General features: G+C 48.2%; 1 protein-coding gene across 1 annotated transcript; it reads right to left on the reverse strand.

Annotated features, from left to right (window-relative positions):
• Positions 1-9,612: 9,612 nt before the first annotated feature.
• BNIP5 (BCL2 interacting protein 5) lies at positions 9,613-22,175 on the reverse strand. The gene is made up of 12 exons (XM_063098285.1): positions 21,572-22,175; positions 20,523-20,639; positions 18,957-19,021; positions 18,431-18,671; positions 17,224-17,355; positions 16,008-16,069; positions 15,471-15,705; positions 14,538-14,669; positions 13,537-13,601; positions 12,125-12,150; positions 11,289-11,517; positions 9,613-9,648 (listed from the first exon to the last, which is right to left on the reverse strand). Exons 1-12 carry the CDS (start codon positions 22,173-22,175, stop codon positions 9,613-9,615), a joined length of 1,944 nt encoding a protein of 647 aa, XP_062954355.1.
• Positions 22,176-24,357: the final 2,182 nt, after the last annotated feature.

Consider the following 24,357-nt stretch of genomic DNA (forward strand, 5'->3'; position numbering starts at 1 on the left):
AAAGAGGAGAGAGGTTAGACTCAGAGCCAAAGGGTAGATGCTCCGTACGTGGATCAGTGGTGGGGGTGTTTTCAATCAGAGGTTCAAATCCATACTTTGACGCAGTGGTGTATTAATCAGTTGTTGCTGCTATTACAACAGTGCACAATAAACAACCCCCCAAACTCAGTGGATCATAACACCAAACATTTATTGTTCTCCTTCCTGGGTCTGTGGTTGGCTGGGGGAGCTCTGCTTAGGCTACAGGTTGGCGTCAGGTCTGCTCCAGGTCCCTTTCATTTCAGGACCGGAAGTTACACTGGACAGGCTCTTCTCCTGGAGCTCAGCTGGGTATATGCATCAGCCCAGCTTTCCTTTGCTGGCTTTGCCTCTCCTTCTATAAGGGTTCAGTGGTCATCCGACTCTGGATTGTGTAACTGGCCTCAAAGTGGAGAAACAGACTGAGAAATTGAGAGGCTGCCTACAGGCTACAAATGGAAAAGGAGGAGACCTGTCCTGCCCCCAAATCCTCCTGTCAGACTCCCTAAATTTCCACCATGAGAAAGCCCCTGCTTTGAATTGCTATGGAATTTCCCCCTATTCAGATGTGAATGTAACAAAAGCTAAAACTTACATAGCACAGTTTTCTCTTGGTATCTGCAGGGGATTGGTTCCAGGACCCCCAGTGGGTACCCAAATCTGGGGATGCTCATTTCCTTATATGATATGGTGTGATATTTGCATAGAACCTATGCACATCCTCCCATACACTTTAAATCATCTTTAGGTTACTTATAATACCTAATACAAGGTAAATATATGTAAATAGTTATTATAATGTATTGTTTAGGGAAGAATAACAAGAAAAAAATGTACGATATTTTTTCAAATATTTTCAGTCCGTGAGTGGTTGAGTCCACAGAGGCAGAACCCACAGATACAGAGGGCTGACAGTACTTATGTTCCAGACACTGTGGCACAGAGAGGTTAAGTAAGATGCCCAAAGTCACATAGTTGGTAGGTGACAGACCCATTCCAGGCTTTCTGTCACCAGTGTCTTGGAGTTGACCACTAAGTGATATAGCCTCCCAGGGTAATGAGAGCACTGGAGTGGGAGTCAGAAGACATAGGATTTAGCCCTAGTGTCTCCATTTGGGAAAGTCACTTTACTTAATGGGAGTTTCAGTTTCCCCCTATAATATCTACCCTGCCTTCGTCCCATGGTTACTTGGGGCTTCAATGAGATGCTGAATGTGCAAGCATCCTACGTAATTCTGGGGAACAAAGTTGAGTCAGGTCCTTATGACTGGTGCTCAGGCTGGTGTGGGACATTTGGGTGGGTCCCAGGACAGCTTGCAAACCTGAGGCACCAAGAGAAAGGAGCAGAAACAAATCACCTACTTTGTGACTCTGGGCAGGGTAATCCCTATATTAGTCCAATATAAGTGTCACTTAAAGGAGACATCCATATAGTTTTTGCTTTATACCTGCATTCCTTATAGGATGAGCAATTCTATTTCTTTGTCTAGTCTTAAAACCAACATGTACTCATTACAAAAAAAAAAAAATCTAAAAATTTAGAAAAGCATGAATAGAAAGTAAAAATTGCTGGAAATCCCACCACCCATACGTTAAAATTTTGGTGAATACCCTTCCATATTTTCCAAGCATACACTGATTTTTTTTTTATTTTTATGAAAATGGTATCATAAGATACATATTATTTTGTAGCCTGCTTTTTAACTAAATAGTGTGTCATAACTTCTTTCCATGTCAAATATAAATTTATCAAGTTTAGAATGGATCCATAGTACTCTGTGTGGATATATAGTTATTTATTTAATCAATCCCCTGCCAATGGACATTTAGGTTGTTTCCAACTTTTTGCTATTATGAACATTGCTATGTTAAATATCCCCCAAAACACATCCTTGTATACATGCCCAGGTGTCCCCTCGGCATAAATTTTTAGAACTGGAATTGCTGAGTTAAAAGGTATGTGCTTTGGAGGAAGTTTTGATGCATGTTGCTAAATTGTCCTCAAAAGGACTCTACTGCTTTCTACTTCCACCAGCACATGACCTGGAGGGTGGATTTCCCCACACACTCATTCACCAGCATCAGGCATCACAGGCCCACCGTCCCGTATCTGCAGTTCTGAAATTGAAGAAGCTCTGAAAAAACAAAAACGTATATAGTCACTCTTTTGATGGCAAAAACCTCACCTATAAAGACATGAGGCTATTTATGGTCATTACTTATCCCATTTAGTATGAATTTTCATATACTTTCCTGCAGAAATGGTAATATGTCTTATGGTGGGTTGCTCCCCAGGCCCCAGAGGGGGAGTTACATAACATACGGCAAACGCGCTATTATCTTTCTAAAACTTGAAAAAGTCTGAATTCCAAGACACATCTGCCCCCAAATCCTCTAGATAAGAGATTGCAGACTTGTCTCATTCTTTTATTTATTTTATTTCAAACCGATTGGTGAAAACTCACACTTAAATTTTCCCTGAAATATCTGGCCAATCATCTGAATGCAACTTATTAAGCAACCCATCCTTTTCTTACTGATTTTAAATATTACCTGTATTATATACTGACTTTTCATTAGCATCTGGGCATCAGTAGCACAGGGTTTTAATCACTGAGATTTTTATGAGTTCTAATGTCTGGTAGGCCAGGAAATGTATTTCTGATAGGATTAGGATTCAAAACAAACAAACCTGTTAAACTGATATCATGTGCCAGTTCTCTGTTTCACGTTTAATTACCTTTATACCCTGTGAGGTAGCTTGGAGAAGTGAAGGCACCAACAAAATCACACAGCAGAACCCCATATGCAATGAAATAGTCCAGGGCATTGCTTCACTCTAGACGAAGTTAGAAGGCACCTACAGCACAAAACCTAACACTGAGCGTGACTATAAAGCTAGGGCTTACAGACCCCTCGAGTCTGTTGTACAGACTGGGTCACAAACCCTCCACACACAGGTCTGTGAGCTAGGTAATAGAAAAAAAAAGGTCCTGGGAGCCGTGGGTAAAGAAAAATGAACAGGATTTATTCAGATCCAGGAACAACTACCTTAGCGCCTTCTCTGAGAAGCGCTGTGGATCAGAGCTGTTAGTCTTTTATGCTTAAGTCCATAACCCTGGACACCTGGGTGCTCATACACAATTATATTAAGCAGTAACAAGGAACACCTGAGGATATTTACAGCAAGTGCTTGGCAAGATTCTGAACATCTGAGGGGCCCTAACCATTTTCCTATTTTTTCCCAACAGTGGTGACACATGGCAAATAGCCAGTGATATCTTTCATTCAGGTCGAAAGTTGACTTTAATCTATCTGATATATAATACTTTACGTTTCTAGTCATTTTTCTTTCATAGCACTCTTGTATTCATTAACTTATATTTATTCAACCAACCTTCAGTTAGCCCCAATTCTTTGGTGAACACTGGAGATACAACAGCCTTTAGTTTGCTCTCAGTTGACTGGAGGGAAAATAACATGTGAATAGACCAGTTGTAGAAATCTGCCTAGGCCAGTGGTTCTCTAAATGTGACCCCAGGATCAGCAGCATCAGTATCACCTGGGAGCTTGTTAGAAATGCAAATTCTTGGGCCCACCGCAGACTTAGTAAATAAGAAACTAGGGCTGAGCCCAGCAGTCCTTCATCTAACCCACCAGGTGAGTTGGAAATGCACGCTGGAGTTTGAGAACCACTGGCTTACGATAGGACAGGAGCACAGAGAGGCAGTTGATTCATTCTGTTAGGTGGAGGTCCTCAGAGAAGGCTTCCTGGAGGAGGCGAGGAGGATGAGCCAGGCACCTGGGATGGCCCAGAGCCAGGAAACAGCACAGTCAATACAAGCAGTTACCACAGTTGCAAGGAAGAAGGCAGGAAGGGAGGTGAACTTGGAGACCTCTAGGGAGAGGTCAGGCTGGCTTTGCTGCCATGCGAATAAGGTTGGACTTCCTGTGTGGTGCTGGGGAGTCATCACAGGGTTTAAGCAACAGAATGACAGATTTGAATTATCCAAGAATGTGTAAGTCCACATCCCAGCATTTCTTTGAGATGAGCTCTGCAGGTGTCTTCCTCCAATTTCTCAGATGAGGGCAAGTGACTTGCCCAGGGTCACACAGCAGGGCTTGGAACTCAGGTCTTCTGATTCCCCCTTTTATCTCCTTTCCCCTCACATGAGCTTCCTCGGCTTGCCCCATCCAGGTCTGCTCCCTGCCCACTCGACTTCCCTCTGCTCTCCACTTCCGAGACAGTTTGGGTCACCTACAGGCCTCATCCCAGCAGGATCCAGGAATACAGCTGCCCTGAGGTGTGGAATTCCCCAAGGTCTCTCCATAGGGCAGATACTGCTCATACTGTCCTGGGGTGCTGTGGTTACCCCTGGGTTCATTTCTGATTCATTTCTGCCCCCACCTTCCCTTTTCTGGTCACAGTCAAGGTCAACACTCGCCCCTGTGGCACCTTGTGCACTAAGAATATGCGTCCCTTCCTGGAGAATTGGACTGCCAGCAGCCGGAAAATGGTCACACTATACTGATTTTGTTAAAATGAGACACTTGACTGCCAACTGCTATAAAACTGTACAAATAACATACAAAGACATACAGGTCTACTAGTTGCCTACCCCTTTATATGACACCAGACCCTTGTACAATGTACATTCTGCACAACTGTACTTGGTGATCTGGAGGCCACTCTACCTCCACCCTCTGCCTGAAAAACCAAGTGTCCATTGAACTGTTATAAACTGAATAATGTTTCAAACACCTTGTTATCACCTCCCAGAGAATTCCATTTGCAGAGCAGCAAAGGACCTTTGTATAATAAAGTGAGCCCCCTAAGTGGGGTTTGGTGGAAATCTAGATTTCCAATTTCCATGGGGCCTGGCTACTTGCTCAGGGCTGCCCAAGGAGTATGAAACTGTAAGAGATGTCCTTGGTAGAACTAAGGTTAGGGAATTCCTAGATGGGAGACCCAGAAATGATTAATTGTGCCCTTTTCCTAGGAAGCTGTGAACCAAGAGAGACAACCTGAGCTGAAACGGGAGAGACCCTGAAGACCTCCAGGCCCAGCCTTCTCCTCACTGCACTGTGATGCTCTCTGCTGCTCCTACACAGGGACCAGGGGCGACACCCACTGCCAGTCCAGATGGTGCAGAGGGTCTGTTTCCCTCCGGATGAGCCTCTCCTGGTCCTGACAGACTCTCAGCTTCCCTGTGATCCTTCCAGCCCTTCCACTGCCCTGCTTTGCACAGACTGATGGATGTCAGCACTGGCCAGTGCTGGAGAGCACACAGCTCAGCCCACTCCTGGCTGACTGAGCTCTGGCCCTTCCTCCAGCCCCAGTCCCAGTCTGCTGCTCGGAGGTGGGCCAGATCACTCCTGGCCTCCCCAGGATCCAGCCCACGGGGCAAAACTCTTGGACTCTGGTAGGACTGAGCCAAGGTCACACTTTCCTGTTTCCTAAGGTATCAAGAGACCAAGTTCTTCTTTTTTGTTGTTTTTAATTCTCACAGTGTACTAAAGGCTCGACTTAGAGCCACTGGACTCCCCCTCATCTGGTCACTAGGGTCACCTGAAGGAGCAGGTCTGGCGGGCAGCCTGGGCAGCGGATCTCGAAAAGCTCCCCAGGGATGATGTGGTGCAGCCAGCCGTGTTGAGATCAGCCTCCCTGGATCTCCCCAGTCCTGGTGTGGTTGTCGAGAAAATGGGAGGTCAGATGTCCCTTCCCTCCCTCCCCCAAGAGGAATGAGGGCAGACTCTCGGCCTGCTGTTCACACCTCTGTGAAAACGTTCCATGAGAAAGACACCTTCAGCCACAAGTGTTTTAGCTTGTCCAGAAAAAAATTAGCTCTGCCGCTCCCGAAAGAGAGGACAACATCCAGCCCCAGCCAGGCTGCCCACAGGCCTCAGACGTATTTGGTTAACAAATCGTGGAATGCAAAACCCAGAGCGAGTGGGCGGAGAACAACTCTAAACTGGACTTGGGAGCCTGCGGAGGACACAGGGGGCATGTGCAAGTTTAAGCTGGGGGGTGGGGGGGGGCAGTGGCGGGAGGCATGCTGTGGCAATGAGGCCTCGGTGGAGTTTACATTTGACAGGGTCATTTCAGGGAACAAAATGTACTTTTGTGAGGCCCGAGAAGAATCGAAGTCCCAGGTGTCTTGCATTCTCTGCCTGTTCTGGTTGATTTCATGGCCCAAACCAATCAAGGGAAGCACCTGGAGGTTTGCATAGTGGGAAAGAGACAGACCTAGCGGCCCACCTGGCTGCAGGCCTTTCTTCCAGGAGTGGTCTTAATGTTCACAGAAGCCCTGAGGCATGAAACCAGCAAGAGAGAGGATTTCTGTCTTGTACAACTGCACAATTCCCTGGAACACAAGGAGAATCAAACTTAATAACTATTGATTTAGCTCAAAACCTGTATTTAGAGCCCAGATGCTCTTAATGTCAGTTATGTTACAAGTTTCAGTAAATCCTCTTGCATATTTTCCTTCACTTTGATTAATTTCCTTTTTGCTTGTATTTAGGTACTCAAGAGAATTGTTCTTGCATAAGTTCCAGAGTTGCCAGATAAAATACAGGACATCTTGTCAAACTTGAATTTGAAATAAACAATGAATAATTATTTAGTAGAAGTATTTCCCTAATACTGCAATTATTTGCTGTTTATCTGAATTCTAAGTTAACTGGGGCTCCTGTATTTTTATTTGCTAAATCTGGCAACCCTAATTACTTCCTTTTTATCTTTTTTTTTTTTTTTTGTAATCAACACTAATGGATTGTTTTTTACATGCCAGCCACTGTTCTTTGAAATTGGGAGGTGTCACTTAGTGCTAAGGACAAGGCCAGATGCTATTTTATCTTCCAAACAAGCATGTCTGCATGATGCCTACAGCACAGCCCTCCCTGTGACCTGGTGACGCCTGCAACCCAACTGGTTCCCCACTGACCCCATTATCTCTGACTCACCCTCTTAGCCTCCTGACTTAGAGGGAGGAAATTAGGTCAATTATGTTGTGATGTCACTTGTCCACCCTTTAAAAACCATTCAAATTAGCAGGATCTCCTGGGCACCTCAGTGCTCTTGTAAAAGCATCCATTGTGTGAGTTGAGGAAAGCCCACTCTTAACAATACCTGCACAGCGGCGTCCCACCCCCCTACAGTCCTATCAGCACAAAATCCCCATAACCAGTGGGGTTCATGAGCATCCTGAGGGCTGGGGCCGTGCCTTTTGCATTTGTGTATTGCATAGTTATCATCATACCTAGTACATAGTAAGTGCTCAATAAATATTGGCTGAATATTTATTGGATTAGACAATGTGGGGGGGGGGGGACCAAAACAGTTCTCAGAGCTTGTTCCTGGCCTGGTCCTGTCTGTAGCTGGCTGTGTGACCTTAAACAGGGTACTTTCCCACTCTGAGCCTCAGTTTCCTCATCTGTGAGATGAGGATAATAATGTTGCCTTTTCCCGCTCTCCATTATGATGAGACTTCAAGGGTTGGGGAATAGAAAGGTGGTTTGAAAAGAAGATACTCGTGTGTCATCTGAGAGAGGGAACAGAGTCCTTAGCTGCCTTTCTGTGAATATGACACATTCAGCACCAAAAACCAGGCACTGTATTCTGACAATTTTATCCTGGTTCTGAGTGACAGAATTTAGGCACCAGAGTTTAGGGACTAATAAGAAATAATGTAGAATTAGGACTGGCCCAGATTTTTTCAGACATAAGATGAACTGTCACCTCAAGAGTCACAGAATTATAGAATGTCAGGTCTGGAGGTCAAGTATCTTGTCCCCAAGGTCACCCAGCCTGGGGTCAGCTGGCCTAAAACCCAGGTCTCCTGAGTCTCAGCCCAGGACACTTTTTTTTTACTGCCTCAGTGAGTTGGCACCCCAAGAATGGGACACCTGGAAAGAATCCAGAGAGTCCCAAGCAGAGGCAAGGAGGCTGGCCCCACAGACTTGCAGGCACCAGACCATCCTGGATGTGGCAGGTGGATATCTGTCTTGCCTGCATTGTGAATAATCCAGATCATACCTTTCTGCATGTCAATTTCTTTATTTCTTAAAGAATACAATACAAAAACGAGACTCAGATGCCAGCATCTGGAACTCATAACAAATACTCATACAGCTTAAAAAACATCATTCCAAATAAGAACCTGTGTACAGAAGGTTCCTGACCTTCATTTCAAAATTTGCTCCACTCTTCACATTTTGATGCTGTGTTCCTGAACACTGCATAAAATAAATCCACAAATAACTCACCTCTCCCTAACTCCTCAGAAGCAGCAATAAAAACTAAATGACTTTCAGAATACGTTTAGTTGAACTTCCTAAAACTTTGCCCAGGTTTGAGACCAGTCCCATCTATGTGCCCAGGGCCTCTCTTGCCTTGGCTCCTCTCTCTCCTCAGTTGCACCCCATGGTGCTTGCCACAGGGTAACAAGATGCAGTTTGCCATTCAGGTTTTAACACCCTCTCTCCTATGGCCACACATTCCACGCAATGTCCAGGGGAGTCAGATGCCTGTTCACAGCCCTGTCAGGGCCTGCACATACTCATGGATATGTGGCAAATTGCCCATCTGAGTCAAGCTGTTGAAACTGCGCAGCTGTGGAGAAGACAGAGCTTCTACATCCCACATCCCACCTTTGTGCAAAGAAAAAAAGAGTCCCTTTCTCAAGACACTTTACTGCCATCAGCTGGAAAATTGTCATCATAAACCTACAAATCCACAATGTCTAGGATGTGAATAGCACTTCCTAGAATATGCTTTTGAAAAGTGAATGCCCGTGCAACTATCCATGGCAGACCAGCCTGAAGCCCTCCTTTACTTTCTGAAAACTACCCAGATGTAGCTGTATAAAGAATAACAACATACATGGATATGGTACTATGTAATTTGCAGAACTCTTCACATCCATTTTCTCACTGACTCTTAGCAAACACCATGAGATGGGAGAGGTGCCAGGCATCGGCTTCATTTCTTTAGTCATAGAATTAGAGGACGTGGGGTTAGAAAAATTTTGAGACTAGAGGTCCCCAGTCTAGCAGGTCTTCCCTAGCTGGGGCCTGCAGAGTTCCTGGGACGCACCTACAAATCCATATGAGCATTAAGCACTACTGGCCAACTGAATAAATGATGTGCTACACACAGATGCACAGCTCTTTGAATGCATGTGGATATTCTGGTCACAGACTAAATAAAAAGGTGTTTTTAAAACTGAGACTCATTTAAAACTAACATCCAGAAAAATGTTGGTAGGCCTTGTGCATGACAGCCTAGAATCCAAGGTCTGGAGAGGAGAGGGGACATGCACAGGGTCTGACAGCAGGTAGAGAGTTCTGGTCTCCTAACTCCCAGTCCAGTGCCGATTTCCTCCAACACGACCTCTGCATCTAGTTTCGCGGAAGAATGCTTTGTGCAGTCTCAGACAAGGGTGTGTGGACACAGAACGGCTGTCCGCTCCTGTCTTCAGTCATGTTTGTGAAGCATGGAATTGGGACATCATGAAGCATCTTCAGGCTCTTCCAGCAAACACTGCCAATTGTTTGTCCAGTTCAAGGGAAACTGAGTTCAAGGCACAGCTTTCAATCTGGACTCTGACTCTCAGGACTTGTAATGTTCTGGTAGGAGAAAAAGAAGGTAGGTTTTAGCCATAGCCCAATTATTTGTGGGTCCCACTCTGGTAACGACAGACTTCTCACTACCCCATCAACACCCCACACTTGCTCCCACCGCTGAGTCTTTGCTCATGCAGCACCTCCTGCCTACAGTGCTCTCCCCGCCCCCACTGCCTCCCCATCCTCGAAGGTCAAAATCAGTGCCTGTCACCTCTTGGAAGGCTCCCAGGACCAACTTGCTTCATCAACCTCAGCTACTACTCATTTGGCTTTTGATTATTATTTAATTTTGTCATCAGTAAACATCTGTCTTTTTCCACTAGCACATGAAGTCTTTGAAGGCCGAACCTTCCCCAGAGCCTGGCAGCACTTTGCACAGCTAAGCACACAGGAGGCTGTCAATATCTACTGGTTGAATGAATGAGTGAGTGAGCAAATGAATGAATGAGTGGTTAGTAAAACCAGAGATAGAGCTAGGGCTACCAAGGACGTCAGAACTGATGTTTCTATAATATCCTCCACGAAGAACTCAGATCATTCCATAAACTATGACCTAACCCACCCAAGAGGGCAAAATATCCATAATATCCCCATTCCCAGGGAGAAGACAGTGAGGCTGAGAAAAGAGAGGGCTAAGGGCTGAAGTCATGAGGAGTTCCCACCAGGAAAACAAGCCAACGCAGAGCATTCAAATGACGAGGTATGACTATCATGAAATAAGACCAGATTTCTCAAAAGGCTTCTTAAGATAATTCCAGGAGAGGAAGACAGAATAGTTTTGAGTGGTGGTAACATCATTGCAAAAGGGTCTGGTTTTCCAGTGGACCACTTGGATGTAGAAGTTCTGGTCCTGTCTGTCCCAAACCAACAAACAGAACATTGCATTCCTTTAAAGTCACACCTTCATTCAATAGTTTCTGCACTCTAGATCTGGGTCAAATGTTTGTAAACAGGTTAACTCTAACAAATTCGAAAAGGACAGAGGAAATCTGTTTATCAGAGTCCACCAGAAAACATGAAAATGCAGAATTTTAAAAAATCACTGACAAGCATTATCTGTAAAGGGAATGTCTCATAGCCTTAAATGTGGGGGGATTATTAGGAAAAGCATGAAAGCAGTCAGAACCGTGGGGGTGATGGCGGGGGAGAGGCTGTTCTTAACCAGCCAGGCAAGGCAAGGTCAGTGACTGACCGCCTCCTGGAAGCCTTCCAGAACCTAGCAGCCCATGGAGCCTTCTTGTCTACCTCCGCCACCCCTTATCTGATATACAACCTTACTTTGTTATTTAAATTTTACGACAGTCTACCACTGGGAAGCCACGCAAAGACAAACGAAGACAGTAGCCGGTCTAAAATTCCATACTGTTATCATAAAGTGAGAAAATATACTTATAACTGGTGACCAGAGCCAAATAAAGATGCTGATTATGGAGTAAAATCAGCGAGGTTTTGGAAAAGAAAAAGATCACTGGGGTTTAGAATTGTCTCAGAAGGCCTCAGTGAGGAGTAGCATTTGACTTGGACCCTAAGTTCTGAACTAAGCAGGGGAGGGGAGAGGACAGTAACTAGATCCCACTTCAGGCCACCCATGAGCCTGCTGTCACTTGTGCCATGTTGACACCGTCTTTCCCACCCTCTCTCACCGGCTGGGGCTCCCTGCATGAGAACTGAGTGTAACTGTAGTGGTCTCTTAGGCCCATGAGGGTGCAGATGGCGAGGCTATCGCTGCCAGCAAATTTGTTAGCCAACATGAAGTCAAACTCGTAGGGTCTCTTGACGAGGTTCCTGCCCAGTGCAGGGGAATGGGCCTCCTGGCTGCGCAGGATGGCGGTCAGCTTTTTGAGGGAGGAGTCTGAGAACGTGTAAAAAAACCTCTTATGGAAAATGGTATGGAGGTTCCTTAAACAATTGCAAATAGATCTACCATACGACCCAGCCATCCCACTGTTGGGAATATACCCAGAGGAATGGAAATCATCAAGTCGAAGGTATACCTGTTCCCCAATGTTCATCGCAGCACTCTTTACAATAGCCAAGAGTTGGAACCAGCCCAAATGCCCATCATCAGATGAGTGGATACGGAAAATGTGGTACATCTACACAATGGAATACTACTCAGCTATAAAAACGAATGAAATACTGCCATTTGCAACAACATGGATGGACCTTGAGAGAATTATATTAAGTGAAACAAGTCAGGCACAGAAAGAGAAATACCACATATTCTCACTTATTGGAGGGAGCTAAAAATTAATATATAAATTCACACACACACATACACACACACACACACAAACCGGGGGGTGGGGGAAGAAGATATAACAACCACAATTATTTGAAGTTGATACGACAAGCAAACAGAAAGGACATTGTTGGGGGGGAGGGGGGGAGGGAGAAGGGAGGGAGGTTTTGGTGATGGGGAGCAATAATCAGCTACAATGTATATTGACAAAATAAAATTAAAAAAAAAAAAAAAAACCTCTTATAGCTGGGGTGTCGCCTGATCTGGAAGCAGAAATGAAAGCGGGCCATTACTGTTCCTAGCAGGTACACCCCTCCCACCCACTATCCACTCCCCCACTCCGGCAGCCAGGCTGGCACCTCATTGTCCCTGGGGTGAGCTCCCCTTGTTAAACTCCTCCACCACCCCAAGCCTCTCAGAACCTGTTCTGCAAGGTCCAGCTCAAAGCAGCAGGACAAAGTGGGGGGAAAAGTACATGTCTTTAGACTCAGACAACGATGGTTAAGCAGCACTTAGTAGCTGTGTGACCTCTCTGAGCTTCTGTTTGATCATCTGTAAAATGGGCGTAATAAATCCCCCCCCAAGATTGTTGGTGGGGGTGATTCAGACAGTTTATGCACAATGTTGAGTGCAGAGTAGATGTCAGATGAAATTTGGTCCCACTCTAAGGCTCCTCCGGCCTTAATACCCCATGTGTTAGGTTGGTTCCTCAGAGGCCAACCCAGAGACAAGGACTTGGGTAAGGCAGTTTATTTGTTAAGTGATGCCAGGAAACATTAATGAGGAAATGGCAACCTGGGACAAGGATGGGAAGGCAGCCCACAGGGTGGCAGCTGGAGCTCCATCCCGTCAGGGCACCCCAGGAGCTCAGAGTTCTGCCTCCCACGGGCAAGGGAGCTGTGGACTTTATACGCCAGCCCCCATCAGCTACTGCCTGAGGGCTGCTCTCGAGGAGGTGGAGGGTGTTAATTCTGCCTGCCATATGGGTAGCAAAAAGGCTCTGGGCCCTCAGGCAGAAGGATGCAGGTGCTGGCAGTGGGGAGGTGAGCACTGTGGGGGCAAACAAGGCAGCAGCACTGTGGGCTACGCTGACTGCTCCTCTCCAGCCTGCTTTCTTCACGTATGACCTGTGTTCATCTTTCCAGGTGGACTCTGTTTTTCAAGGGCAGGGAAGCTTCCATTACAGGCAATCTAGCAGGGGAGGAAAATCAGTATGCTTGACAGAACTGGAGGCCATATAAATGCCAGAGCATGTGGCCGAGACAGAGCATCAGCAGGGAGACAGCAGAGGACGAGATCAGCAGGACAGGTGGGCTAACATCAGCAGGAGGTGGCTTCCAGGGAGGGGGACGTGAGCTGAACTTCAAGGATGGATTTGGATTGGGGGAGGTCCTGGCTGGCAGGGGAGCCACAGGAGCATTATATTATTTTAAACTAATGTTTACCTCATCTGGCATTTTCTATATATGCACTAAGCTCAGTCAGATAGGGAATTATCCTTCATTTGCAAAAGAGGAAACCAAGGCTCATAGAGGTTAATGGATATGCCCGAAGTCGCCCAGAGATGCAGACTTGGGGGCTGAACCCAGGCCTTGGCTGTGGGTAGATGAGGCCCAGAGTTAGCCTGGGGAGGACAGAGTGGCACTCACCTGTGTCCCCAGCTGGCCGTCCACTTCCTGGAGAAGCGCCACCAGCCTCTGGATGAGGAGCTCCTCTGTGGACAGTAAAGGAGGATTGAGCGACTGTTGGCTGGACGGTGCCCAGTTCCCTTCCAACAGTAAGTGTTGCAGCAACACATCTGCCCACTAAAGACACTATTTTGTCTCTAAATCACAGAACACAGACTAGTTATGAAGGACAAAAAAAATCTTCCCTTCAACTAGAACTGGAGCATGAGAGCTTTGTTTGGGTTTCATTCACAGACATAGAAGGGACTCTGGCTGACCATGCCTCACCTGTAACCACATTCAACTCCATTTGATAGATGGGGAAACTGAGGCTTCCCAGTGTCCCTTTTCCAGGCTACAGAGTAGCATGGTCAGGAATGGAAGTTTGAAACTAGGAGCAGCTAATCAGAATGCAGGAGGGGACATGCCATGGTTACTGAGGCAGCAGGAAAGCACCATCAACTTGGGTTATAAGCAGTGGTATGCCGGGGACTGCTCATAGTAAGTCCATTGTAAATACTCAGGAAATGTGTGGGCCAGTGGTTATAAACTGCTGGCAGCTTGAAATTGACCAAGGCCGAAATATTTATACAATGAAAATCTGCAAACACTACGAATCAGGGCTCCCCGCTCCCCTTGCCCTGCCTGTTTGCCAGCACACCACTGGTCATGAGACCCGGAGCAAGCTAGGAATTTTCTGTAGAATAGCCAAGCAAACTTATGGGGGGGAGAGGTTCAAGTTACATCCTACAGAACAGACAGGTGTCCTCCACCTAAAGAAGGCTCTCTTTCTGCAATTCTGCCCCAACAGCCCCAGTTTAAAGGCCAAGCCTATGCCCTCTGCCCCATTTGAGAGTCTCCTGGGGAATTTGCTGGCTGCCTTCCAGTTCCCTCCTTGGAACTAGTCCCTAATCAGCCTGTAAAATCTATGCAAAAAAGAAGCACCGGAAGTGGACCCAGGTGAGAGCAGGGCTGGTACTAACTAGATTCACATGCTCCATCTGGCTGAGGTCCCCCTTCTGGCTTGCGGCTCCTGGCCCAGGAAGGTGCTTCTGAGAACCCAACTGGTCTCGCTTCTGCAGGCGAGGGCTCCTGGAACTTGAGACCGTCTGGATCTGAGGGCAAAAAAGCATTGGAGTGAGTGTTTTACACCTGTCTCAAATCCACACGCACAGAGCTGAATCTAGGTCCTGACATAAAGCTGCTCAGACGCACCGGTACCAGAGGGGTCCTGGTTTCCCTGCTCCTCAGTGAGTTCCCTGACCCCGGCCCCACCTCAGAGGAGTTCACAGGGCTCTCGTTGCCTCCTCAAGGTCCACCAACCCCCTCTGCCTCCTCACAGTCTGGGAGTAAGGACAGTTAAAATAACAAACAGGTCCCACCAAGTGACCCCACTCCCCTTTAACTCTGCAAGGCTTTCCAAGTCACTTAGCCTGTCTGAACCCAGCTTTCTCCACATGTCAAATGGGAGTAATAAGACTGATCTCACAGGGCTGCAAGCGGGTTAAATGAGACAGTGTGTGTGAAAGTGGCAGACAGTAGGCACCCTGTAAATGTCAGGGGAATCGCTGCGTGCCAGCGGTCCCATGCTTTGCCCTAGTAAAAAAGCAGGCTCAGCACATATCCTACTACATCAAACCTGGGTCTCTGTTTTTCTGTTAGCTTTCCAGGTGACTGATGCACTTACCTGATGTACAGGTGCACTGACTTCACAGCACCTTTGTTTTTAACTGTGTTTTAAGTGGTGGGTCCTGTGGCACCCAGACCCTTCCTTTTCTCCCCCCAGCCAAACCTCCCCACCTGCTCAGAGCAGAAAGCAAAAGTCAAGGCTGCACATGACACACCAGGCAGCAACCAGCCCCTGCCCTAGAGGAAGTCTCCGTTACCATGGCAACACCATGCCTGCTCACCAAGGCTGCAGGAGATGAAAGCCTGATGGCCACCAACACACAGGGGCAGAAAGGTGGGCCTCCTAGACGGTGGGGTGTCTGGACTGGCAACACCTGCAGCACCCACCGTCTTGGGCTCTTTGGAGCCATATTTCTTACGAGAAAAGGCTCTCTTGAGGCTGGACTTTTTCTGTTGGTTCTTCCTTCTGCAGGGTGAGGATTGCTTTTCTACAGCCACCTCCTCCTCCTGGACTTGAGGTTGCTGTGGAGGAGATGAGAGAAACTGAGTCAGGGCCCCTGACCTTGAGGAGATCACAGGTGAGCTGGGGAAAGAGACCTGATGTGGGCCAGAAGGTGTGGCCCAGAGAGAAGAGCACGGTGCTCAGCGCTGGGGAAATGAGTGTGGTCTGCAGTGGGCAGGGGAGGCTTCAGGAAGGAGGAGGGATTGGAGCTGGGGCTCTGGCAAGAGTAGAACTGGGGGAGGGGCAGGGAAGTGACTCTGCCAGGCAGGGTGGGGAGAGGCCACAGTGAGGGTCAGGGTTACATCTGCAGTGTCTTCCTCACCTTCTCTCCCCACTGCTCCTCCGGATCTCGGAGTAGGGCAATAATCTTCTGGATGAATTCTTCTAAAAAAGATCAAAGTGCTTGCTTACATTTCAGTGCTTAGAAAAGCTTTTCTATGGTCAATCTTCATTTTCTAAGGCCCAGCTGGCTCCCTGGGGGATTCATCCTGGTCCCTCTAGGGTGCTAATAAGCTGTCAGAGGTGGCCTGAGGGCAGAGCTGGTTGCAGGGGAACACATGCTCACTCATCTGTTCACTAATGAGGGCCTACTAATGGCCATCGCCCTGCCTCCAGGAGAAGGCTCCTCAAGGCCATCTAGGCAGAACAGGGCCCTTCCCAAGGTGGGGGAGTGGGAGGGCAGGGGGCAGTGAGCAGAGGTCTTTAAAAGTATTTTATGGGGTGGCCAGTTAATTCACTTGGGAGAGCATGATGCTGATAACACCAAGGTCAAAGGTTCAGATCCCCATACTGGCCAGCCGCCTAAATAAATAGATAAACTTCTTTAAAAGTGTTTTCAGACAAGCAGAACTGACAATAAGGATATAATTCTAGGCCTGGCTCCGCCAACAATAAAATAATAATAATAATGACAGCAGCTACCACTGGTTGAGCATCCCTTCTACAGCCCCACCTCCTCTTCCTATCCGCTTTACTTCTCCTGAGGCTCTGTTCTCAAGCTGGGCCACCTGATGACAATAAAAATAAATGGCAGCTAATGTGTATTAGCTGCTAACAGGTGCTGCTCTAAATACCTTATAGGCATTAGTTCGGTTAGAGCCTCCAACAAGTCTAGGAAGTAGGTACTATAATTATCCCCATTTTACAGATGAAGAAACTGGGACCAGAGATGAAATAACTTGTCTAGGTTCACAAAGCTTGAAGGGGTCAGAGCCCAGAATCAAACACAGGGTCCTAAAGATCACACCGTCTATGGATCCCTCACCCCATGGGCCAGCACTTTCCTCCCATCCCCTTGTGTCTGCCTCACCGAGGTGGGCACCATTACTATTGCCATTTACAGTTGAGGCTCAGACAGGGTAGGTACCAGGCGGTGTGGTGCAGGCCTGTGCTCTGCACCCCAAGCTGCCTCCCCAGCCTGCTGCACTTGGAGGGAGAGAGGTCACTGTCTCTCTCTGGCTCACCTTCTCTCCTGTAAGTGGAGGAGTCAGGCCAGAAGTTTTCCAAGGCATCTCTGAGAAAAGGAGTGGGGTACTGACTGGATTCTGAGACTATGTCTGGCTGCAGCTCTTCTTCAGGTCCCCGGCTGCCTGCCTGGGTGGGAAGCTCAGAGGGACTTGGACTCCCACCATCTATAGACAAGGTCTCTTGGCCTTCGGCTTCTTCCAAGTCTGAGAAGCAAAACGAAATGGTGGGTGTGTTATATCAGTTTGAGGGTATTCACTAAGCAAGGAAGCTAGCACGGACTCTGAAGTGGGGGCATGGCCAGGTCACACTAAGGCCTTGCTGGGTGGGGGGTGAGCTGCCGGGCTGGGCCATGCCTCTGATTCACCGGCCCAGACCAAGCTCCCTTATCTCTCTGCACTTCCATAGAGCTGGCTCTCCTTGCCTGTGCTGCCCTCTCCTCCTTCCCTTGGTGCCCCCATCCCTCCACCGTTTTGCCTGGATCCACAAGTTGAATAGTAGATGCCTAATGCCAAGGCATGAATTAATGGATCACGAGCAGAATCCCCCTGCATGTCTCCCCAGGGGTCCTGAAATTCCACTACTGGAGAGCCACTCTTTGGTGTTAAGCATTGCTCCCTCCTTTGTAAGGTGTGAACTCCCCTGGCCAGCATAACCTATTGGGCTGTTCCTCCCTTATGCCCAGGAAGAAACAATCAATCTGATCTCTTCTCTCCCTTCTTGCTCTGGCCCCATTGTGGATGGGCTATGTGATGTTGAACAAATTGTTTTACTTCCCCAAGCCTCCATTCCCTCATCCACAAGATGGGGATAATAATCATACTTCGTAAGATGGCTGTGAAGACTGAGATATAGATACATATTAGGGGAATATCTTATTTTACAGGTGAGGAAACTGAGGCACAGAGATGGGGAACGACATAAAAAGTACAGCTCAGACCCAGCTCTAGTTCCTTCCAGCACACACTATCCCCACCCCCCCTCCTCCCACCAGGGTGTGGAAGCTGAGGCTGGGGAGAGATGTGGAAGGTTGAGGGATCCCTGAACACAATTTCCATTGAGGGCTTGGCTGGGGTGCCCAGACCTTAGCGAGGCTTTGTGTGTGGAGGTGACCTGCTGGCACCCCCTCTGTCCTGCCACAGCCCTCCCCACACTACTCAGGGCCAAGCACAAAAGAAGGGGACAGACAGCAGCCCTCAAAGTGGCCAATCCCAGCCCTGGGGAAGATTGCTGAGCTGGAGGCTGCTGCAGGGTTGCTATGGCAACACCACGGCTGCTCACCAAGGCTGTTGGAGATGGAGGGCCGATGGCCACCAACACACAGGGGCAGAAAATTGGGCCTCCTGGGCAGCCGGGTCTCTGGGCTGGAGACATCTGCAGCCCCCACTCTCTTGGACTCTTCAGAGCCATGTTTCTTAAGAGAAAAGGCTCTCTTGAGGCTGGACTTTTTCTCTTGGGATTTCTTCCTGGAGGCTGGTGCTGGATTTTGGGGAGCCCCCTCTGTCTGAAGGGCTTGAAGTTGCTGTGGGGGAGAGGAGAGAGACTGAGTCAGGCCCCTGACCTTGAGGAGAGGGGAAAGTCCCCAGAAGCCGTTGAAGCACAATCATGGTATTGTGGTTGTGCAAGCTGCGGGGTGGCCCCAGGGAGGGGGGTGACAGAGCACAGAGCAGGGGAGGACTAAGCTCTGGAGGAGGCTTCAGGGAGGGGCAGACTGGAGCTGGGCCTGGAAGGACAGGTGGGGCTTGACAGTGGAGGAGAAGGAGAAGGCAGGGTGCCCTGGGATCTGCACAGACAGTCTGTTCCTCACCTTTTCTTCCCACTCGTCTCCCTCTTTTTTGAGCAATTCCACTATCATCTGGATGATAGCATCCTCTAGAAGAAAGCAAATGCAACTGGTTACTCTTTCTACATGATTATCTTGGACTTCTGAGACCAACTTGGTCTTTCTATGTTAAAATAGCTTCTTAGGCCACAGAAGGGAGGAAAAGCACCACATCCCAGGGGCTGGTCCTTCTGACAGAGGGTTGGAAGATCCATCAGGAAAGAGTACTAAGCTAAAGCATGACCATTTATGCAAGAAATTTCAGGTTAGACCTCCAAGCATCCAATTTTTGTCTCACTATTTCCTTTGAACTTCACAGATCTATGAACATCTACTCTGGGTTCAGGAAGCTGTGTGACCTTAGGTAAGTCTCTTAGCCTCTCTGGGCCTTCATCTCTTTCCCTGTGAAATGTGGATCATAATCCCTGTCCCACCTCCCTCAGAAGGCTGTAAGGCCATCAGCTGAGGAACTGGGCTTAGAAACACTTTGCAAGGCTCATGCTGATCTACCAACCTGCAAAATTCCAGTGGGGAAAACGGTGAATACCTGGCCTAAGTAAGGTGGAGAATGGAAGGACGTCAGCAGGCATGACACAGAGAGAGCCTGCCACATTGGCGCTTCAACCACACTCCCAAGTCTTCATGGAGAAGCCACAAACAACAGAAGTGGTTTCCTTTGATACCCCAGTCAACCTATTCAAGGTCAATGTGCCCAGACTGTCCTCTGCTAGTTGCCAGCTGATCAGCTTACACCAAACGAGATGCAAACAAGATTCCCTGTTCCCAGGCTGACTGTGGGTTTGTTTATTTGTTTTTAATTCCTCCCCCCTCCCCCCACTTCCCTCTCATGGCTTCCCTGTTTGGCTTTTGTTCCTTGACTCAGTCTACCAGCTGATTCTCTCTCATGAGAAAATAATCAGCTGTAAAATAACGAAATATCCTGCAAAATAACTAACTAAATGCCTTTTAGTTATTCTTCGACAGACACATAGCTTCTCCAATTTCATATCTTTGAAAATACGTCCATTTTTTAACAGCGAATTAGATGAATAGGGTATTGTTATTAATTTATTCAAAGCAATCATGGTATTGTGGTTGTGTGTTAAGCTGTCTTTAGTTCTTGGAGATGCCTGTTTAAGTGTTTAGGGATGAAGCATCACTTTACCCCCAAATGGGTTAATAACAAAATTATATACACATACGTATGAAGCAAACCGGCAGACTGTTAACCATTGTGAGTGGGCAAGTGTGCATTGAAATATTCTTTTCACTCTTCTACATATTTTTTAAAGTAAAATAAATTTTAAAAGACCAAAAATAAAAGTCTCATTACCATTAACACATAGGGCAGCAGCCTTTCCAATTCCTGAGACCCCTTCTGTGAAATTTGTAAATAAGTCAACATGGCTACATGCACCAGATGAGGCAGGAAAGATCAGTGCACGTATTTTGAGAGTCCCCTTCAAGGTCTCAGCAATCCTCCAGAGCAATCCACCTGGATAGTAACAGCTACCCCCGGCGCAAGCAAGGACACTAGAGATTCTGACTCACCATCAGGCTTTTTGAGTTCCTCTTCTTGCTGGTGGCCTGTGGCTTGGGGAGAAACGTCTGACACTCCAGCACCATCCCCTTCAATGAGAAAAGCCTGATAATCAGAACGTTCTCCACCTGGAACACATACAAGCGAGTGGGTGTGTGGGTGTGTCAGTGACATTCTTCTAACTTTGTTAATCAACACAAGAAAACAGCACAGAATTCACAACGCAACAGGCACTACTGTAGCCAACTCTGGGCTTAACCAAACAATCAGAAACCCGCCAAGGTTTTGATTTGAGACGAGGCTGCCTCGGCCCAGGCACCTCTCTTAGCTCCACCCCCCCTCCCCATGCCCCCCAATCCTGGAGCTTCCTTGGGTCTCTTCTCCTCATCAAAAGCACAGTGAGTTTTGAGTGCTGTAGAGCAAAGCTCTCTCCCTCCAGGTGCCAGTGGGCCATTCAACCCCACAATCCTAGGAGTCAGAATGGGAAAGCACCTTGGGAACCAGCTCCCTCATTTTACAAATGAGGAATCAAAGGTTCAGAGGGGGCAGCCACTTGCTCGAGGTCACACAGCAAGTTTATTCCTGATGGAGCCAAGTCCAGAACCAAGGTCTAGAACCAGGACGCCAGCAGCCACATATGGACCAGTGTGGGGGAGCTCCCTCCTCTCCTCTCTCCCTGCTTTCCCATTTCTCCTAGGTCTGTGCTCCTCAAACCGGAGTACTTAACAGCAGCTACTGTGTACTGAGCACTTTCCACACAGGCCACGGCCACCCCGTGACACAGTAGCTATTTTAGCTCCATTTTATCAGTGAAAACAATCAAGGCTCAGAGAGGAAAGCTGGTGGCCCCAAGCCACAGCTAGTGAATGGTGGCGCCGCAAGTGGTTGACCTCTGGCTCCTGGCCACAGTGCCGTTCTACCTCAAAGAAATGCCACAGTGGTGCTGTCCCTGACAGCTTCCATGTCCCCTCTACTGAAAGGCTTGAGGAGCAAGCTTAGAGCAGCCTGGCCCTTTGGGGTGGGGCAGTGGAGTGACATCAGAACAGTGGGGATTGCTCACCCCTGTGAGCCGGGCCTGGGTCATCCTCCGCCAAGCACAAGGCAGCAGCCGTCACTTGGCCTCCAGCCCCCTTGGTTTCCTTGGCAACATGCTTCTTGTGACCATGTTTGTTGCAGCAGGCCTTCTTGTCGTGGGCTTTCTTCCCGAGGGCTGGCTCCCCTGGTGCCTCGGGGGGCTCTGTGGGCTGGGGGAGGCCCTCCCTCCCCTTTGGCCTTCTGCTGCCCTTCTCTTTGGGCTCCTCAGGGCCTGTCCTCAGGAAGAAGTTCAGCAAGGTCTTCAGCCACCCCTGCTGGGCCCATCTCTGGGCCTTGTCCTTCTTGATGTCTTGTGGGGGCCTCTGCTCACTGGGGAGAAACTCCCTTGCCTCCCCTAGAGCGAGGGTTGCCTCCTGGGTGACCTGATCCTCTGCAGACTGAGCTGGGCTCTCAGTGCATCTGGCCCTATCGCTGGCCGTTTGGCGAAGTGACCTCCTGGAGGAGCCAGTGGTCAGGGAGAGGCACCGGCAGTTGCACGACTCCGAGTCGCTCCTGGGGATCTGCGACTTGTCCAGAGACTCAGCTCTCCTCTCTGCCAGAGGCTTCCTCAGGCCCTGCTGATTCTCCATTGGGCTACAACCAAAACAAACAGCTCCCTTAGCAGAGGCCCACTGGCAACTGCCCTGGTGGCTAGCAGTGCTGACCGGTGGGCCCACTCACCCTGCCCCTGTACGCCTGTGCCTTATACGGAAATGGACTAATGTTCTTGAAAGCCTCACAGGCTGGCTGCCTTACAGTTGTGCTTCTGAAATACAGTGCAGGGTAGGAGAAGGAGAAGAAATTATAAAGGAAAATATTTGTCTTTGTTCCCATTTATTTCTTTCAGTAAACACTGAATAAGCACCCACTATTCACCAGGAATTATGCTTGGTGCTGGGGTTATAATCATGAACAAGATGCAATGTGCACCCTCGCAGAGAACGTTCTGGTCTTCAGATGGGCAAGAATGGGGATGTGAGTACCTGGGAATGACAGTGATGCTCCAGTCCCCCGCTACCTGCTTTCTCTTTAGAAGCACATGATCTTAAGATAAATTTAGGTTGAAGGACTATTTGATTTTAAGATCACAGTAAGGTGAGCCACAAATGTTTTGTGAACAGCTTCTGGGTTCTCTCTGCTTTTTCTGTATGTCCCTGTGGTCAGGGCAAATAGAATGGTGTTGGCAGAGAAGCTGTTCAATAACAGAAGCACAAAACCAGCCGAACACACAGGACACCCTTGTTCATCTCAGCCCCTCTTCCTGCGATAGGGTGGCTGGAGGTGGCCCATGCAGGGAGGGCCGGGGCGTCCTCGCCAGCTAACGGGAGGAGAGGCGCAGTGATCTTTTAAAAAGCTGTCATCGCTATGGAAACGGTTTTCACCATTGCTGATGGCCGCAGTATCCTCCTACCACTGCTGCTTCCCATCAGAACACCAACACAATTCCACCAGCAAATGGTTTGCCTTCTTGATATTTTTTCAAGAAAACTGCCTTGATTTGGCCAGCCCCTCCCTGGAATAACCAGTGCCCTGAGCCCAGAGGGAGGCGTGAGCAGCAGTGGCTGCAGCCCCAGCCCCAGCCCCAGCAGGGAGAGGGCAGGATGGGGGCATGCAGCCTTAGCTATCCCGGCGTTTCCCCAACCAAGAGAGATTCCAGGATCTCCCAAGGCCTCCTGATTCCAAATCCAGTGACCTCGTCCCATTCCTCATCCTCCCCAAAGGTGCCGCAGCATTGGACACCACATTCACTTCCTTCTTGTGACCCCTTCCTCTCTAGGCGGCTGTGACTAAGCTCAGCCCAGCTCTCCCCCTATCTCTCTAGCTGCTCCTCCTCTGGAGTATGTTAAACATTCTGTCTTCCAAGTCTAGGCCAGGGATTGAGAGTGTGTGGCTGGCCAGAGAGGGCAAATCCACCCACCTCCAGGGACACCTGAAAACCCCTCTCTGTGGATGGTGGGCCCTCAGATTGATGAAGTCACTAACCCTTGAGAAGATTGTGCTTTAATATTAACAATGTCCCCTATTCTATATGTGCCAAAATTAAACCTTTCTAGACTTTTTGAGTGCAAAATTCTTCTTATCCAGATTTCACCAAAGCAAGACTTCCTTTTTCCTTCTTCTTTTTTCTTGTTTTTTTCCCAAGGTGCCCACCCATGTTTGGCCTGACTGTTGGGGAATCCCACTCTGTCCAGTCACCCCAAGATGGCAGCAGACCATTGTTGCATGGAAACCCCGCTGTTCTTGTAAATTTATTTATTGCCTTGGCAGAAAGTGGATTTTAGAGCCAAGTTCAAATTAGCTCAGAAATTCCCAAGTGATCTACAGATCACGGGACTTCTGATAAGACATGACAAACCAGAGAAAGCACGTGAGGCTGACCCTGGAGAAGGAAGTTTGCCTACTTTTCCCAAGTAAGTTGCTGTGTTTGGTCTACTTTCTAAATTGTATGCTGACCTCATTTATGTACTTTTCTCTTATGTAATCATCTGGCCGTGTTATTCTGTAACTGATCTAACAACTTTCATAGCAATATTATGCCACACCCCCTCTCCACTCCTAAACTTCATACAACAGATATTTATTTAACAAGGAGCCAACCTGCTACACACTCACACCAGCTGCTCTGCAGGAGAGTGTGTGACACACACGTGTGGAACCACAGTCAACACCCATGGACACCCCTGTGTCACAGGAACACACACATGCACACTGAGACCTACACGGACTCAGAACACCCTGCATGTATCTTGTCCCAAGTGTAAGGGAATAATT

Source organism: Cynocephalus volans, chromosome 5 (genome assembly GCF_027409185.1).
Source record: "Cynocephalus volans isolate mCynVol1 chromosome 5, mCynVol1.pri, whole genome shotgun sequence".
Taxonomy (NCBI): domain Eukaryota; kingdom Metazoa; phylum Chordata; class Mammalia; order Dermoptera; family Cynocephalidae; genus Cynocephalus; species Cynocephalus volans.